The sequence below is a fragment of the Acipenser ruthenus genome, chromosome 7, assembly GCF_902713425.1.
Source record: "Acipenser ruthenus chromosome 7, fAciRut3.2 maternal haplotype, whole genome shotgun sequence".
Lineage (NCBI taxonomy): Eukaryota > Metazoa > Chordata > Actinopteri > Acipenseriformes > Acipenseridae > Acipenser > Acipenser ruthenus.
The window spans coordinates 21,359,006-21,378,009 of record NC_081195.1 but is presented as its reverse complement, the minus strand read 5'-3'; the positions used below and the strand labels follow the sequence as shown (position 1 = coordinate 21,378,009).

Below are 19,004 nucleotides of genomic sequence, written 5' to 3'. Positions count from 1 at the left end.
ACAATCGTACATACATACATACATACAGCATTGATAGTGTGTTGTTTATTTTTTAACAATGTTATAGTTATGTATTTTATTCATTATATATACATATATAGCTTTAAAATAAATACACATACGAAAATGTGATGATTACACAATTGAGGTTGGCCTAATTTGGCAACGTGGGCAAAAGCGATAGAGGCGACAGAGGTGAGGAGGTTTACATTAAACACTTTAGCAATATAATGTGCACAAGTAGGGTTGCCACCTTTTCCACAGACCAAACCCGGACATATTTCTGAGTCAGCCTAGGTTTATCAAAACTGCAGTATACTGTAATACAGTTTAGCACAATACCACCAGATCAATAATCATGCTCTTGATATTTCTAGCAATCGAACTTGCAAGCAAGAGAAATAGTAGCCTAGCTATATATATATATATATATATATATATATATATATATATATATATATATATATATATATATATCATGGTACGTTAGAGCTATCTATACCTGAGACAAGCAGCTGTGGTGATGGGTAACGCCGTGGTAAATCAATACAATTTCTGAAGCGACGATGCTGTCTGTTTATATTTTCACAATCTTTCCAGACAGCCACCATAGAGCCCGTTTTTGACGGTCAGAATTATTTTACAGCCGTTTGTTAATAATAAATATTAACAAACGTTATTAATACATGTTACAGACTAAAACAAACAACGACACTATCGGTTGTTTGTCGGTAAAAAGACTCAAATTGGCCTCGGGTTTTTCAATGTTACAAATGGCTACAGCTAAATATTTAAACGTACATACACAGGCATATATGTGGTTTAATTATCATTATATATCGTAAGTAAACCATATTTTACTGTAAAGGTTATGTATTTAATCACACAGATCAATTTAATGTAAAGCATTATTCAAATGCCTGGGGCACAGTAGAATATACAGATCAGTAACCTTTGGCTGGTATTAAATTTGGCGCATTTGCACCCGATACGCATGTCAGCGTCAGTGACACACTGTCGCTGGAGGTGAAAAGCGCTCAGTGCCTACTGGCGCTGTTGTATAAACCTGTAACATGTTAAACCAGCGCTCAGAGCCGCACCGCCGCGGACCAGCAGCCAATTGCAAGCTAGTAAGCCAATGTAGAAAGTGTCGCATGACAATTGTTCGTGTGGTGTTTTTGCTTGCTGAAATCATCTTCTTTAGAAACTTTATTTTTATTTTTGATGGTGCACATTGTAAGTGATATTCTGGAAGACGAGACTCCCTTTTCAAAGCGCGTAGAAACAACCAATCAGCAGCGACAGTGCTTTCCCGGCAGCTTTTGTCGAAATTCTCTTTTTATACTTATTTTCTGTTAACATTATATATATATATATATATATATATATATATATATATATATATATATATATATATATATATATACACACACACAAGGTTGTAGGTTTGGTGGGCACACAATTTTTTAGGGGGGCGGAGTCGCGGTCGCTTGGGGGGTTCGGGAAGAAATTTTTTAGGAGACAGCTGTTAAATGGTCACTTCTGGTGGCTTGAAATGAATGCTAATGTAGTGGTTAGTCCAGAGCCCTAACCACTACTCCACACTGCTGCCCCTATATTATAAAATCACAAGATAAAAAGAAATATGGCATTGACAGAGTTTTAAAATAAATCCAAGCAAATCGGACAGAACTTTCAAATGGAGTTGCAATGCATGGTAGAGTTGTCCATGGTGCAGCTATTTCCTTTAGTGGAGATATGTTGGCTGCTCATGAAGTGGGTGGATTTAAGGAAGGAGTTGGCTTTGCATTTCAGAAATGCAGGCACTGTGAATGTACTTTTGATAGGATGCAAAACCACTTTATAGATTCTGATTTTGTTACATATAGCCGTGAAATGCATGAAGCTAGAATAGCTGAGATAGAACGTGCAGCAACAGATGATCTGAGAAATGTTTTGCGTACAGTATATGGCATCAATCAAAGTGAATTAACACATTTTCTTTATTTTAATGTTACATCAATGCTTCCTGAAGATATCATGCATGTTATTCTTGAGGGTGTCGCACAATATGAAGTAAAAGAATGTTTAAAGTTTTGGATAAATAATGCTGCAAAATTTAGGGTAGATGAGTTTAATTTAAAAGTTAAACATTTTGATTATGGTTACGCATGCATGAAAAGCAAACCACAAACGAGAGGAGGCCATTCAGCCCATCTTGCTCGTTTGGTTGTTAGTAGCTTATTGATCCCAGAATCTCATCAAGCAGTTTCTTGAAGGATCCGAGGGTGTCAGCTTCAACAACATTACTGGGGAGTTGGTTCCAGACCCTCACAATTCTCTGTGTAAAAAAGTGACTCCTATTTTCTGTTCTGAATGCCCCTTTATCTAATTTCCATTTGTGACCCCTGGTCCTTGTTTCTTTTTTCAGGTCAAAAAAGTCCCCTGAGTCGACATTGTCTATACCTTATAGGATTTTGAATGCTTGAATCAGATCACCGCGTAGTCTTCTTTGTTCAAGACTGAATAGATTCAATTCTTTTAGCCTGTCTGCATAAGAGATGCCTTTTAAACCTGGGATAATTCTGGTTGCTCTTCTTTGCACTCTTTCTAGAGCAGCAATATCCTTTTTGTAACGAGGTACCCAGACCTGAACACAATATTCTAGGTGAGGTCTTACTAATGCATTGTAAAGTTTTAACATTACCTCCCTTGATTTTAATTCAACACTTCTCACAATATATCCGAGCATCTTGTTGGCCTTTTTTATAGCTTCCCCACATTGTCTAGATGAAGACATTTCTGAGTCAACATAAACTCCTAGGTCTTTTTCATAGTTCCCTTCTTCAATTTCAGCATCTCCCATATGATATTTATAATGCACATTTTTATTGCCTGCATGCAATTCTTTACACTTTTCTCTATTAAATGTCATTTGCCATGTGTCTGCCCAGTTCTGAATGTTGTCTAGATCATTTTGAATGACCTTTGCTGCTGCAACAGTGTTTGCCACTCCTCCTATTTTTGTGTCGTCTGCAAATTTAACAAGTTTGCTTACTATACCAGAATCTAAATCATTAATGTAGATTAGGAAAAGCAGAGGATGGAATACTGATCCCTGTGGTACACCACTGGTTACCTCGCTCCATTTTGAGGTTTCTCCTCTAATCAGTACTTTCTGTTTTCTACATGTTAACCACTCCCTAATCCATGTGCATGCATTTCCTTGAATCCCTACTGCGTTCAGTTTGAGAATTAATCTTTTATGCGGAACTTTGTCAGAAGCTTTCTGGAAATCTAAATAAATCATGTTGTATGCTTTACAATTATCCATTGTCAATGTTGCATCCTCAAAAAAGTCAAACAGGTTAGTTAGACACAATCTCCCTTTCCTAAAACCATGCTGACTATCTCCCAGGATATTGTTACCATATAGGTACTTTTCCATTTTAGATTTTATTATAGTTTCCATAAGTTTACATGTAATAGAAGTCAGGCTTATTGGTCTGTAGTTACCTGGTTCGGTTTTGTCTCCCTTTTTGTGGTTTGGTATTACGTTTGCTATTATCCAGTCTGTCGGTACAACCCCTGTGTCAAGAGACTGTTGCATGATCTTGGTTAGCGGTTTGTAAATAACTTCTTTCATTTCTTTGAGTACTATTGGGAGAATCTCATCCGGCCCAGAGGATTTGTTTATTTTGAGAGCTCCTAGTCCCTTTAACACTTCTGCCTCTGTTATGCTAAAGTTATTTAAAATTGGGTAGGAACAGGTCTACATGTGGGGTATGTTGTCCGTGTCCTCCTTCGTAAAAACCTGTGAAAAGTAAGCATTTAATATATTTGCTATTTTTTTTCTTCATCTATGATTTTGCCATTTGTGTCTCTTAGACATTTAACCTCCTCTTTGAATGTTCTCTGGCTGTTATAATATTGGAAAAACATTTTGGAATTGGTTTTAGCCCCCTTAGCAATATTGATTTCTATCTCTCTCTTGGCCTTTCTAATTTCCTTTTTGACTTGAGTTTGTAGTTCCAAGTACTCTTTCTGTGTACTTTGTTTTTGGTCCCTTTTAAACGCTCTGCAAAGTGCCTTTTTTCGCTGAATATTTTTTTTAATTGATCTATTAAACCATTTTGGCCATTTTGTTTTAGATTTAGATTTGTCTACTTTTGGGATGTAATTGTTTTGCGCCTCTAGTACTACATTTTTAAAAAACAGCCATCCTTTTTCTGTGGATGTTTTCTCTATTTTACTCCAATCTACTTCTGTTAGTCTCTGTTTCATACCTTCATAGTTTGTTTTTCTAAAATTGTAAACCTTAGCTTTAGTCATTACTTTTGGGGGGTTAAAAACACTTCAAATGAGACCATGTTGTGGTCTGAGTTTGCCAATGGCTCTCTGACCTATGTTTTAGTTATTCTGTCTTCATTATTTGAAAAGACTAAATCAAGGCATGCCTCCCCTCTAGTTACATCAGGATATAATTAAATACAAAATACTACAGATTAAATAACACTTGTGACAGATTACAGCACTCTAAAGTACAGCAGGCTCTGGAGGCAGGGGAGCGTAGAGGAGGTGAGCCAGTCTTCTAGTGCAGGAGGAGCGGAGAGGTCGAGTGGGGGTGTAGGGAGAGATGAGGGTCTGGAGGTAGCTGGGTGCAGTCTGGTCAAGGCATCTGTAGGCTAGTACAAGAGTCTTGAACTGGATGCGAGCGGTGATCGGGAGCCAGTGGAGTGAGCGGAGCAGTGGAGTTGAGTGGGAGAAGCGAGGCTAAGAGAACACCAGGCGAGCAGCGGAGTTCTGGATGAGCTGGAGCGGACGGGTGGCGGACGCAGGGCGGCCAGCCAGGTGGGAGTTGCAGTAGTCTAGTTGGGAGAGTACCAGGGTCTGGATCAGGAGCTGGGTGGTGTAGTTGGTGAGGAAGGGTCGGATTCTTCGTATGCTACTCAGGAAGAATCGGCAAGTGCGTGCCAGAGTTGAGATGTGCTGGGAATAAGAGAGGCAGGGGTCCAGGGTGACTCCGAGGTTCTTAGCGGAGGAGGAGGGAGAGAGTGTGGTAGATTCCAGAGGAACAGAGATAGAGAGATCAGAGGAGGGGGAGGAGGAGGAGGGAAAGAAAAGGAAGTCATATTTAGAGACGTTGAGTTTGAAGTGATGCGAGTGCATTCAGGAGGAGATAGCAGACAGACAGGTAGAGATACGGAAGAGGATGGTGGAGTCAGAGGTGGGGAAGGAGAGGAAAATCTGAGCATCATCAGCATAGAAATGGTATGAGAAACCATAGGATGTGATGAGGGGGCCCAGGGAGCGGGTGTAGAGAGAGAACAGGAGAGGACTCCTGTTGAGAGAGGGCGAGGTGTGGAAGTTGCCCCATGCCAGGTTACCTAGTAAGTGCGGTTGGAGAGGCAGGAGGAGAACCAGGCCAGAGCAGTGCCAGAGATTCCCAGGTCAGCGAGAGAGGATAGTAGAATAGAGTGATTGACAGTGTCAAAGGCAGCAGAGAGGTCGAGGAGAATTAGGACAGAGGAGAGAGAGGCAGCTCGGGCAGAGTTTACTGAGTTGGTGACAGACAGGAGGGCGGTTTCAGTGGAGTGAGCAGAGCGGAAGGATTGGAGAGGGTCGCGTAGAGAGTGGTTGGACAGGAAAGCAGAGAGCTGGTGGTATACAGCCCGCTCAAGGGTTTTGGAAAGGAAGGGTAGGAGGGAGACAGGACGGTAGCTCTGGAGGGAGGTGGAGTCGAGGGTAGTTTTTTTGAGGAGGAGAGTGATAGAGGCTTGTTTGAAGGCAGAGGGAAAGAGACCAGAAAGGAGAGGTGTTGAGAAGGGAGGAGATGAAGGGAAGTAGAGCAGGAGCAGCAGCTTGAAAGAGGTGAGTGGGGAGGGGGTCCAGGGCACATGTGGTGGGTTTGTGACCCTGGAGCAGGGAGGAGAGGTCAGAGTCTGAGAGGGGAGAGAAGGTAGAGAAGGAGGGTGAGTTGGTAAGGGATACAGTGGGTGTAGGGGTTGGAGCAGGAGGGGGTGCAGGGGAGGGAGAGGTGTTAAAGAGTTTGCTGAGGATATCTGAGATCTGAGAATGGCAAAGTCATCAGAGGAGATAGAGGAGGGAGGAGGAGGGGGGAAGGTTTAGGAGGGAGGAGAAGGTAGAGAATAGTTTACGTGGGTTGTTAGTGGAGGCTTGAATTACAGATTGGAAATAAGTACATTTAGCAGAGGAGAGAGTAGAGAAGGAGGAGAGGAGAGTGCGGTAGAGGTCTAGGGCAGCAGGGAGTTTGGTTCTCTTCCATTTCTTTTCAGCAGATCGCAGTGTGATTCTTGCTGAGCGGAGCGTAGAGGAGAGCCAGGGTTGGGGAGAGGAGGGGTGAGCTGAGTGAGCGGGTGTTGCAGGCCATGCATGGGGCACCGGCTGCGGGACTCTTCGGGATGACCAAGACGTTGCAGAGGCTGAGGGCTTTCTGCTATTGGGGCCACTGCCAGACAGATGTAGAGACATACACGCCCCCCTGCAGCGCTATCAAGTGGGTGCACCACTGGAGCGGGTGGCTATCGACATGTTGGGCCCCTTTCCCAAGATCACAGCGGAAAACAAGTTCATCCTGTTCGCCATAAACTACTTTTCCAAGTGGCCTGAGACCTACGCCTTGCTGGATCAGTGTGCAACCACCACCGCTACTGCCTTGCTGGAGGGCATGTTCGGCCAATTCGGGATGCCTGAAGAGCCACATAGTGACCAAGGCCGCAACTTCGAGTCGGACGTGTTCAGGGAGCTATGCAAGAGGCTGGGTATCTACAAGACCCGCACCACCCCTCTTCAGCCACAGAGCGATGACATGGTTGAGTGCTTCAACTGGACGCTAGTCGTCCAGCTCGCGCTGTGGACCAGTTGGGATCAGCAAGACTGGCACCAGTGCCTACCCTTGGCCCTCCTGGCCTACAGCTTGGCCGTACAGGAGTCCATGGGGTACACCCCGGCTCTGGTCATACTGGGAAGGGAGCTGCGGACCCTGGGGGACCTTGTATTTGGACGACCCCCCGGAGAGGAACTGTGCTTATCAGCAGGGCCGGAGTATGTCCAGCAGCTCCAGGACCGGCTCAACAGGGTTCACTGGTTCATGAGGGACCATCTCTAGGGGATTGGCATGCGGAAGAAGCAGGCGTACGACGTGTGGAGTCAGGGACGGGACTTTGAACCAGGGGAGCTCGTGTGGGTGCACTGCCCTAAGATGAAGAAAGGGAGGAGCCCCAAGCTGGATAGCCACTGGGAGGGACCATGTAAGGTGTTGGCACGGTTCTCCGACGTGATGTACCAGGTCCAGATGCGACACAGAGGGTGGGGGGTCGCGCTTCACCGAGACTGGCTGGCGCCCTACCGACCAGGGGTAAGCACCGGCCCAGAAGAGGGAGGGACGGGGCCAGGTGAGCCCCATGAAGGAGAGTCTGATGGACGCATTGAGCCACCTAGGGGTGCTGAGCAGATACAGACACAGGGTCCAACCGTGTCGGCTGGGCCCCGCTGTAAGAGGACCCAGCGAAAGAAGGGGCCAGGAGGGGAGGCAGTCCGCCCCCTGGGCAGCTGCCATTCACAGCGGATCCAGAGAAAGAGCCCCAGAAGGGTAAGAGGACACGCCAACCCCCTTGGAGGTTCCTGGAGTAAGTGCGACAGTGACCAGGATGGTTCACTGTTTAGAGGGGGCAGTGTAACGACCTCAAGAGGTGACGGGAATCTCGGAGGACCCCCGTGATGGACAGGTGGCGAGGACGCTGATTGAGCAGAGGGGAAAGGCTGCCAAAAGGTCTCCTCCAACCAGATCTGAGAAGCGAGAGAGGGTGGGCCAGCATATAAGAGCAGCGGAAATTACGCGAGTAGGGAGAGAGGGAGCTGACAAGCAAACTGATGAGTAAGAATAGAGAGGAAGAGAGAGAACCACCACTATCCACCGTTAATACAGCGATGCCATTACCCCCCTTAGGAACCTTGTGGAAGGAAGGAAGAGGGCGAGCCATAGAGGCGACTGTGAGAAGGAGAAGGGAAGCTGGACAGGAGTCCAAGTGACGAACCAGAGGAGCAGCATCAAGAGAGCAGTGTGTGTGTGTGTGTGTGTTCAACCCCTCCCCCCATACTTTTGTCTATCCTGTTCTCTATCACCCCTCTATCCTTTTAAATAAATACGGGCTGACCTCACCTGTTCACTACAATCACTGCCTCCGTCTGAGTCCATAAGGCCGGAACCCAAAAACGTTACAATATTAACAATACTTAACGAAATATTAAAATTCAAAATCTAACATTAAAATACTGTATGACTAACTGGCTTCCGGTAGACTTTTGTGATATCATTTGGTAGTTTATTTGATTACACGATGTTAAATAAAATATCTAAATTATGTTCATATATATATATATATATATATATATATATATATATATATATATACAGACGTGCTCAAATTTGTTGGTACCCTTACAGCTCATTGAAATAATGCTTCATTCCTCCTGAAAAGTGATGAAATTAAAAGCTGTTTTATCATGTATACTTGCATGCCTTTGGTATGTCATAGAATAAAGCAAAGAAGCCGTGAAAAGAGATGAATTATTGCTTATTCTACAAAGATATTCTAAAATGGCCTGGACACATTTGTTGGTACCCCTTAGAAAAGATAATAAATAATTGGATTATAGTGATATTTCAAACTAATTAGTTTCTTTAATTAGTATCACACATGTCTCCAATCTTGTAATCAGTCATTCAGCCTATTTAAATGGAGAAAAGTAGTCACTGTGCTGTTTGGTATCATTGTGTGCACCACACTGAACATGGACCAGAGAAAGCAAAGGAGAGAGTTGTCTGAGGAGATCAGAAAGAAAATAATAGACAAGCATGGTAAAGGTAAAGGCTACAAGACCATCTCCAAGCAGCTTGATGTTCCTGTGACAACAGTTGCAAATATTATTAAGAAGTTTAAGGTCCATGGAACTGTAGCCAACCTCCCTGGGCGCGGCCGCAAGAGGAAAATCGACCCCAGATTGAACAGAAGGATAGTGCGAATGGTAGAAAAAGAACCAAGGATAACTGCCAAAGAGATACAAGCTGAACTCCAAGGTGAAGGTACGTCAGTTTGTGATCGCACCATCCGTCGCTTTTTGAGCGAAAGTGGGCTCCATGGAAGAAGACCCAGGAGGACTCCACTTTTGAAAGAAAAACATAAAAAAGCCAGACTGGAATTTGCTAAAATGCATATTGACAAGCCACAATCCTTCTGGGAGAATGTCCTTTGGACAGATGAGTCAAAACTGGAGCTTTTTGGCAAGTCACATCAGCTCTATGTTCACAGACGAAAAAATGAAGCTTTCAAAGAAAAGAACACCATACCTACAGTGAAACATGGAGGAGGCTCGGTTATGTTTTGGGGCTGCTTTGCTGCGCCTGGCACAGGGTGCCTTGAATCTGTGCAGGGCACAATGAAATCTCAAGACAATCAAGGCATTCTGGAGCGAAACGTACTGATCAGTGTCAGAAAGCTCTGTCTCAGTCGCAGGTCATGGGTCCTCCAACAGGATAATGACCCAAAACACACAGCTAAAAGCACCCAAGAATGGATAAGAACAAAACATTGGACTATTCTGAAGTGGCCTTCTATGAGTCCTGATCTGAATCCTATCGAACATCTATGGAAAGAGCTGAAACTTGCAGTCTGGAGAAGGCACCCATCAAACCTGAGACAGCTGGAGCAGTTTGCTCAGGAAGAGTGGGCCAAACTACCTGTTAACAGGTGCAGAAGTCTCATTGAGAGCTACAGAAAACGTTTGATTGCAGTGATTGCCTCTAAAGGTTGTGCAACAAAATATTAGGTTAGCGGTCCCATCATTTTTGTCCATGCCATTTTCATTTGTTTTCTTATTTACAATATTATGTTGAATAAAAAATCAAAAGCAAAGTCTGATTTCTATTAAATATGGAATAAACAATGGTGGATGCCAATTACTTTTGTCAGTTTCAAGTTATTTCAGAGAAAATTGTGCATTCTTCGTTTTTTGTGGAGGGGTACCAACAAATTTGAGCACGTCTGTATATATATATATATTTTAAATATGTCTCAATCCTAAAATTCTAGGTGATGCAAAACTTTTGGCCATAGCTGTATAGTTCATATGCATATTTATCATAACGTCTAAATGTTGATAAAATTATAAACATTTAACCATTGGATAACATTGGTTAACTGTTAACACCCCTTCTCTTTCCACATCATCACCCTGCCTCTCCCATTACAGGCAGCATCTCCCTGTATTCATTTCTGTTCAGATTTCTTTGTACAGCAACACACTACTAGATTCTCTACATATTATACTGCAAACATACATTAGTTTAGCTTCATGGATTTCTTGAGTTAGGCTGGGATAGTGGGGATTGCTTGAAGTTACTAAAAGCTGCAATGTGTGTCTTTTGTGTTAGTGGAGTGGGGGAGGTAAGCTGTTTATTCAGTTGAGTCTAGGAGGCATGTTCTAATACAAAGAGAGACATCCCCTTCCTGTGCTAGTTGCAGCTCCCGCCAGCACAGAGCCTGTTTCCTAGTAACCACACCCCTCTGCTATAAAACACAAGGTTCAGCCCCAGCCCTACACCATTGCCTTCTCATTCCGAATCCTTAACATCGGCCTGAAGGAACAAAAGACTGAAAATGGTGAGTTGATACGCACTTTAATTTTTTTTTGTTTTAAATATATGCCTATGCTTTATATAAATGACACACTTGTTAAGAGATCATGCCTAAAGTAATGCCACAAAATATCAGTGTCCTAATTTATACAGCTAAGGCCCAGTGGTATGTTAGAAATAAGATGGTGACCACATTTTTTATAGGGGATATGGCCCTGTTTTCAGAACTTATATTTATTATTTTTTCTTGAATGTTTTGAAAATTTTAAAACACAGTTGTTTTGTTTGTGAATGTGTACAAATTAAATTTGAGAAAAAAAATATTTGAAAACTACAACTAATTGATTATTTGCTAATGTCTAAGAAAGATCTTTGTAATCAACTGATTCTTTTTTTTAATATGTTAATTTAGTCTCAAATAATTTAGAGGTAGTTACATTATAAAAGTTATTATTTTTTTTTTTAAAGTCTGTTAAATAAAAATGTGTTAAAATAGTGGCAGTGCTGTTGCGCACAGGGATTAGCCATCTATTTGAAACCCTGATGCTAATCGTCATGTAATGCTGCAATTGCCTTATCTTAAAGGAGTGGCACCAGTCTACGCCATCAATCCCACAAACATAGCCACTGGCAGAAAAGTGGCATTACATGCAAAGCCTTTACAAATACAAGAACCATCTTCTAGCCATCCCCAGTGCTGCCCTGTTGATATTACAGCTTTGCACAGCCATTTTATGACTTTCCAGGAAGTGGGATTTAGCTTTCACAAAAAAATAAATGCAAATTAAACCCTTAGTAAACAGCTCTGATAGTCTGTCAATTCTTTTCCTATTAAACACATTGCTTTCTGTAATAATTTTTATATTGTAGGCCTGATTCAGAGTATGTTTCATTTCAGGAAAAATGTGATCAGTAAGTAAAATAATATTTAAGTTATAATTTTAATATCAAGAAGAACGAGAGGGCTGTATTCTTCAAGAATATGCACTGTTTCAAAGGTGTGCCATTGTCCTAATTGGATTTATCAAGGCAAATCTTAAACAGACCTCCTTTTACTTTCCAGCGTGAGTGTATCTCAATCCATGTTGGCCAAGCCGGAGTCCAGATGGGCAATGCCTGCTGGGAGCTCTACTGCCTGGAACATGGGATCCAGCCTGATGGGCAGATGCCCAGTGACAAGACCATCGGTGGAGGAGACGATTCCTTCAACACCTTCTTCAGTGAGACTGGAGCTGGGAAACATGTCCCCAGAGCAGTCTTTGTGGACCTGGAGCCCACTGTGATCGGTAAGGCTTTGTACCTTGAACAAAATGGCTTTTCTTCTAATAGTCTCTGTAAGTCACCTTCGATAAAGTTAATGAAATGAAAAACAGAAGGGCTAAAAAAAAAGCATTAGACAGCCCCTTCTCACTTTGGTTTGATACAGTTTCTGTTGATAGCCTTCACAGCACAAATCAAACAAAGCTAATTCATACTTTACAGATAAATAGAGGTCCTGAATACCAGCCACTGTCTTTTTTTTTTTTTAAGTGCACTGCTTCCCAGGTTAACAACAACTTTCTTCTTCTCAGATGAGGTTCGTACTGGAATCTACCGTCAGCTGTTCCACCCTGAGCAGCTCATCACTGGCAAGGAGGACGCTGCTAACAACTACGCCCGCGGGCACTACACCATCGGCAAGGAGATCATCGACCTGGTGCTTGACAGGACCCGTAAACTGGTGAGATTTTTTAAGAACATAAGAAAGTTTACAAACGAGAGGAGGCCATTCAGCCCATCTTGCTCGTTTGGTTGTTAGTAGCTTATTGATCCCAGAACCTCATCAAGCAGCTTATTGAAGGATCCAAAGGTGTCAACATTACTGGGGAGTTGGTTCTAGACCCTCACAATTCTCTGTGTAAAAAAGTGCCTCCTATTTTCTGTTCTGAATGCCCCTTTATCTAATCTCCATTTGTGACCCCTGGTCCTTGTTTCTTTTTTCAGGTCAAAAAAGTCCCCTGGGTCGACATTGTCTATACCTTTGAATCAGATCGCCGCGTAGTCTTCTTTGTTCAAGACTGAATAGATTCAATTCGACATGCCTTTTAAACCCGGGATAATTCTGGTTGCTCTTCTTTGCACTCTTTCTAGAGCAGCAATATCCTTTTTGTAACGAGGTGACCAGAACTGAACACAATATTCTAGGTGAGGTCTTACTAATGCATTGTAAAGTTTTAACATTACTTCGCTTGATTTAAATTCAACACTTCTCACAATATATCCGAGCATCTTGTTGGCCTTTTTTATAGCTTCCCCACATTGTCTAGATGAAGACATTTCTGAGTCAACATAAACTCCTAGGTCTTTTTCATAGATCCCTTCTTCAATTTCAGTATCTCCCACATGATATTTATAATGCACATTTTTATTGCCTGCGTGCAATACTTTACACTTTTCTCTATTAAATGTCATTTGCCATGTGTCTGCCCAGTTCTGAATGCTGTCTAGATCATTTTGAATAACCTTTGCTGCTGCAACAGTGTTTGCCACTCCTCCTATTTTTGTGTCATCTGCAAATTTAACAGAATCTAAATCATTAATGTAGATTAGGAATAGCAAAGGACCTAATACTGATCCCTGTGGTACACCACTGGTTACGTTGCTCCATTTTGAGGTTTCTCCTCTAATCAGTACTTTCCGTTTTCTACATGTTAACCACTCCCTAATCCATGTGCATGCATTTTCTTGAATCCCTACTGCGTTCAGTTTGAGAATTAATCTTTTATGCGGGACTTTGTCAAAAGCTTTCTGGAAATCTAAATAAACCATGTCGTATGCTTTACAATTATCCATCGTTGATGTTGCATCCTCAAAACAATCAAGTAGGTTAGTTAGACATGATCTCCCTTTCCTAAAACCATGCTGACTGTCTCCCAGGATATTGTTACCATATAGGTAATTTTCCATTTTGGATCTTATTATAGTTTCCATAAGTTTACATATAATAGAATTCAGGCTTATTGGTCTGTAGTTACCTGGTTCAGTTTTGTCTCCCTTTTTGTGGATCGGTATTACATTTTCAATTTTCCAGTCTGTCAATACAACCCCTGTGTCAAGAGACTGTTGCATAATCTTGGTTAGCAGTTTGTAAATAACTTCTTTCATTTCTTTGAATACTATTGGGAGGATCTCATCCGGCCCAGGGGATTTGTCTATTTTAAGAGCTCCTAGTCCCTTTAACACGTCTGCCTCTGTTATGCTAAAATTATTTAAAACTGGATAGAAACATGCGAACATGTGGGGCATGTTGTCCGTGTCCTCCTTTGTAAAATCCTGTGAAAAGTAATCATTTAATATATTTTCTGGGGTTTTTTCTTCGTCTATGATTTTGCCATTTGTGTCTCTTAGACGTTTAACCTCCTCCATCTCTTGCATGTCTCTTTGTTGCTTCTCAATGTTTTGGGGGTGAATTAAGTATTTTCAGCTCAGATGGCAGAGATTACACAGTTATCAATTGTAAGCACAGCACACAATCAGTTTTGACCCCTGCCCTAATCATTCTGTAGATTTTGACCATGGAGTTCTTTTTTTTTTTTTTCCCAGGCTGACCAGTGCACAGGTCTCCAAGGCTTCCTCATCTTCCACAGCTTCGGTGGTGGTACCGGTTCTGGTTTCACCTCCCTGCTGATGGAACGTCTCTCTGTTGACTATGGCAAGAAGTCCAAACTGGAGTTTGCAGTGTATCCAGCTCCCCAGATCTCCACAGCTGTTGTTGAGCCCTACAACTCCATCCTGACCACCCACACCACCCTGGAGCACTCTGACTGTGCCTTCATGGTAGACAATGAGGCCATCTATGATATCTGCCGCAGGAACCTGGACATTGAGCGCCCATCCTACACCAACCTGAACCGTCTCATTGGTCAAATTGTCTCCTCCATCACCGCTTCTCTGCGTTTCGATGGTGCCTTGAATGTTGACCTGACAGAGTTCCAGACCAACTTGGTGCCCTACCCCCGTATCCACTTCCCCCTGGCCACCTACGCCCCGGTTATCTCTGCTGAGAAGGCCTACCATGAGCAGCTGTCTGTTGCTGACATCACCAACGCTTGCTTTGAGCCAGCTAACCAAATGGTGAAATGCGACCCCCGTCATGGCAAGTACATGGCCTGCTGCCTGCTGTATCGTGGAGATGTGGTGCCCAAAGATGTCAACTCTGCTATCGCCACCATCAAGACCAAGAGAAGCATCCAGTTTGTGGACTGGTGCCCCACTGGTTTCAAGGTGGGCATCAACTACCAGCCACCCACTGTGGTGCCCGGGGGTGACCTGGCCAAGGTTCAGAGGGCCGTGTGCATGCTGAGCAACACTACTGCCATCGCTGAGGCCTGGGCCCGCCTGGACCACAAGTTCGACCTGATGTACGCCAAGCGTGCCTTCGTCCACTGGTACGTGGGGGAGGGTATGGAGGAAGGAGAGTTCTCCGAGGCCCGAGAGGACATGGCTGCCCTGGAGAAGGACTACGAAGAGGTTGGAACAGACAGCGTGGGAGATGAGGACGAGGAAGGAGAGGAGTATTAAGATGAAGACCAGTATCCAGACTTGCTCTGAGTGCAATGAGCTTTGCAATGAGCTTCACAGTACAATGGGTACTGAAATATTTGTGGAGTCATTATTTTTGTTTTATAATAAAAGCTTGATCGATCCCAAATAAAATACATATTTTAAGCTAACTTTTTAAATCTTTATTTTGGCTTTCATAACATCAGCAGATAATAAAATACCAAGTGAATGTTTTAAATAGTGAATGCAAGTCTGGATATCATTTTCATAATAAAAATGAACAAATAACAATGGTGTCTTGAAATTTCTTAAGAAAAATGTATAATCTAAATACGGAAGGTATTGCTATTATGCTTAATTCATCCAATACAATTCTATTGCAGTTTGTCTGGGACCCTTCAGTTTTAAAATGTGTACTGAGTATATAGTGAGCTTTACCTTTAACACTGTAGTTATTTCATTGTAGTACATATACACTACAATTTAATGGCAAAGCTTATTTTAAATCAACACCCAACTACAAATCTTGCATGGATATTCATCTCTTTCTCAATCATCACAACTAACGTTGTACAAGAACATAAGTTGTTTCTTTTCACTGAAAACATAACAATTCGACATATCTGTATCTTAACCAGCAGGTTGATTAAACTGTGTGCTTTAAAAAAAAAAAAGTTATGTCAATTGTTTTTTATGGGGATTTATACATCAGTCCTATAGCAACAGAGCAAGCAGGAACTGATTTTGATAACAAACAATTTAGCACGTTTTTCATTCTTAAATTCTTTTTTTTTTAAAAATTATTTATTAGAGACCATGTGCAATAAAAACATTCATGATTAAAACATGGGATGCATCGCACCCAAGTTAGCTCCAGCTAATTTACATTGGTTACATTGTATTAATGATCTCGTCACAAAAAGTCGCAAATAAGGCTTCCTCAATGTTCTATCAAAACTGTTACAAGTTTCACAGTGGCTCAGCTTAACAAGGCATGCTGAAATTGCTCTGAATATTGCACTTACATTGCTTCATAGATCTTCTGTGCAATTCTGAAATTGTATCTGATACCATACTAGGTTAAAGAAATCACTTGCATGCCTTACTTTCTGGTAGTCTACACTGTTTCGCTTCCTGGGTCATTCCACCTGTAGTGTTTTTGGGGTCAAAGCATGTCAGTCAAGGAAGCAACTGGTTGGTTCTTGACTGGAAAGGATCTGTTGAAGGAGTGGGTACAATTTCATTCTAAAATGACTGCTTGAACATAATGCATGTAATCAGATCTTTCTTTAAAAAAAATAAAATTCTTCAAGCCCATCATTCTTTCAAGGAGGCTGTGTGGTCCAGTGGTTAAAGAAAAGGGCTTGTAACCAGGAGGTCCCTGGTTCAAATCCCACCTCAGCCACTGACTCATTGTGTGACCCTGAGCAAGTCACTTAACCTCCTTGTGCTCCGTCTTTCAGGTGAGACGTAATTGTAAGTGACTCTGCAGCTGATGCATAGTTCACACACCCTAGTCTCTGTAAGTCGCCTTGGATAAAGGTGTCTGCTAAATAAACAAATAATAATGAATAGTCTGCAGATTGTAACTGGATAGCATTGGGAAACCATCTCTTCTCTAACATGCACTGCTCTCACTCTGGCTTTGCTCACTCAAGCTGTAATTGCATGTTGATAAGTTCCTTGTAATGCGACCTATTCAAAAAGATCAATTCATAGAAACAAAAGAGTTAATTGAATCATTAAAACAAGGGATGAATGGAAGGAATAAATGCAATATCATCTCACAGCAGGAAAGGTTCAACAATTCCCAATGTTTTATAAAATTCTGAAATGAAACAGCATTTTGGCCAGACAATGAGGACCTGATGTTTCATAAGTTGTTAATACAGCTTGCATTGTTGTCTTGAAAGTGACTTTTTTTTCATGAGGTAAAGATTAACAATATATGTGGCAGGGTGTGCACTGTAAAAAATAAAATCTTAGCAAGTCTAATTATCTTATTTTAGGCAAATAATTCCTATTGTTTTAGTGTTAAGATATTTTTTACTTACTAAGCATTTTGTCTGTAAGAATATTTTGCTTGATATAAGAAAATAAGTCTTATACTCCCCAGTAATGTTGTTGAAGCTGACACCCTGGGATCCTGAGATCCTTCAAGAAGCTGCTTGATGAGATTCTGGGATCAATAAGCTACTAACAACCAAACGAGCAAGATGGGCCGAATGGCCTCCTCTTATTTGTAAACTTTCTTATGTTCTTATGTTCTTAACATATCTCACTTAGAAAATGTATCGTAATTTAAAGAATTTCATGATTAATTTAAGCTTTTTTCACTACATGGAAGAAAATCAAAGCTGTTAAATGACGTTGGCATGAGAAATTACCAGATAAGAAATCTTGTTTTAAGAATTTGACATAATGAAGTTCTGAAAATAAGATTATTTGGTGTTAAGGGTTTTATCAAAATAAATGTCATTCATAATAAAGTCCTTCAATTCTCCAAACAACTGAGAATGAAAACTGGTTTAAATCAGTATGACCAAATATACAGCATGTTAAATCTTCTAAAATGAATTCATATTGTAAAAAATCCACTCACATAATGCAGGTCTGTTTTGATACAAACATTGGCAAGACATACAGTACATTCTGATCCACATGTTTTTTAAATCAATGCAAACAGAGGGGTGCAATTCAAAATGAATGTCGCCTTTTGATTTTGCTGTACATTTAAACTTGAGAAACATGCTATGAAAAGTCAACATAAACTTGCAAGAGTATTACATCATTGTGAGAAACCTTAGTTTTAAGTTTTTACCTCAAATCAATTTACCAGTACACTACCATGCCAACCACATGTAGAGCAAATAAATCTGTTTCACTTAATTGGCTCAAGAAATCAGCAAACATATCAAATTATTTTAAAACATTTATTTGACATTTCACACTCACATTCTTGTGCACATTTACCAGTCAAATAAAGAAATGTGGCCTTGCTCTGCATATCTAAACAGACATTTCACACTCTTGTGCACATGAACATTTACCAGTCAGAGAAGGGAAAACTAGGCATGACTGACCTAAATATTACTAACATCAAATTATCAAAAAACATTGCTTTTTCATTTTTTAGAAATCATGTTAGATGTGCACTTAGTCCATTTGAATGCGTTGTCTAGCCATAAACTTTATGTAAATTGTTTGCAGTGTATATCAAAACTAACTGACAAGAGAACTATTACATTACTGGGAAAAGCCTTTGTTTTAATATTTCCTCAAATCAATTTACCAGTTTACTGCCATGGCTATCACATGCAGAGCATGTAAATCTGTTTCACTTAATTAGCTCACAGTACTCATATATGAATAGGCTAATAAGATCTGTAACAGATACAAACTGCAATCTCTAGCATCATCCCTTGAGGTCATATTTGAACAATACCAGAATGGGAGTATCCAACATATATTGCAAGCACATGTCTTTGATGAACATACTAAGAAGACTTAAAGGGTTGATTAAATTGCTCACTTCAACCTCTCTATAACTACATGTGCATTTTTCAAGTTAAGAAATAAAAATTGCCTTAATAAACAGAGCCACTTATTGTATGTTATATGCAGCATTCCACATATTCTGTATGTTATACTTTAAACTTAACAACTTAAATTTCACAAATTGGGCCCAAGAACAATTAATTATTTCCTTCTTAAGTACCTGCAACTTTCAGTCTGGAGAAAACTCTCTCATCAAGTGTACCTTTGTTGTTTCATTGCAAAATCATTAGGAATGAAAAGGGTTATT

General features: G+C 41.2%; 1 protein-coding gene across 1 annotated transcript; it reads left to right on the top strand.

The window, feature by feature from the left end:
- Nucleotides 1-10,528: 10,528 nt before the first annotated feature.
- On the top strand, nucleotides 10,529-15,490 carry LOC117416255 (tubulin alpha chain). Its single transcript, XM_034027363.2, has 4 exons — nucleotides 10,529-10,682; nucleotides 11,721-11,943; nucleotides 12,229-12,377; nucleotides 14,240-15,490. The coding sequence occupies exons 1-4, from the start codon at nucleotides 10,680-10,682 to the stop codon at nucleotides 15,215-15,217; spliced, it is 1,353 nt and encodes a 450-aa protein (XP_033883254.1). The 5' UTR covers nucleotides 10,529-10,679; the 3' UTR covers nucleotides 15,218-15,490.
- Nucleotides 15,491-19,004: the final 3,514 nt, after the last annotated feature.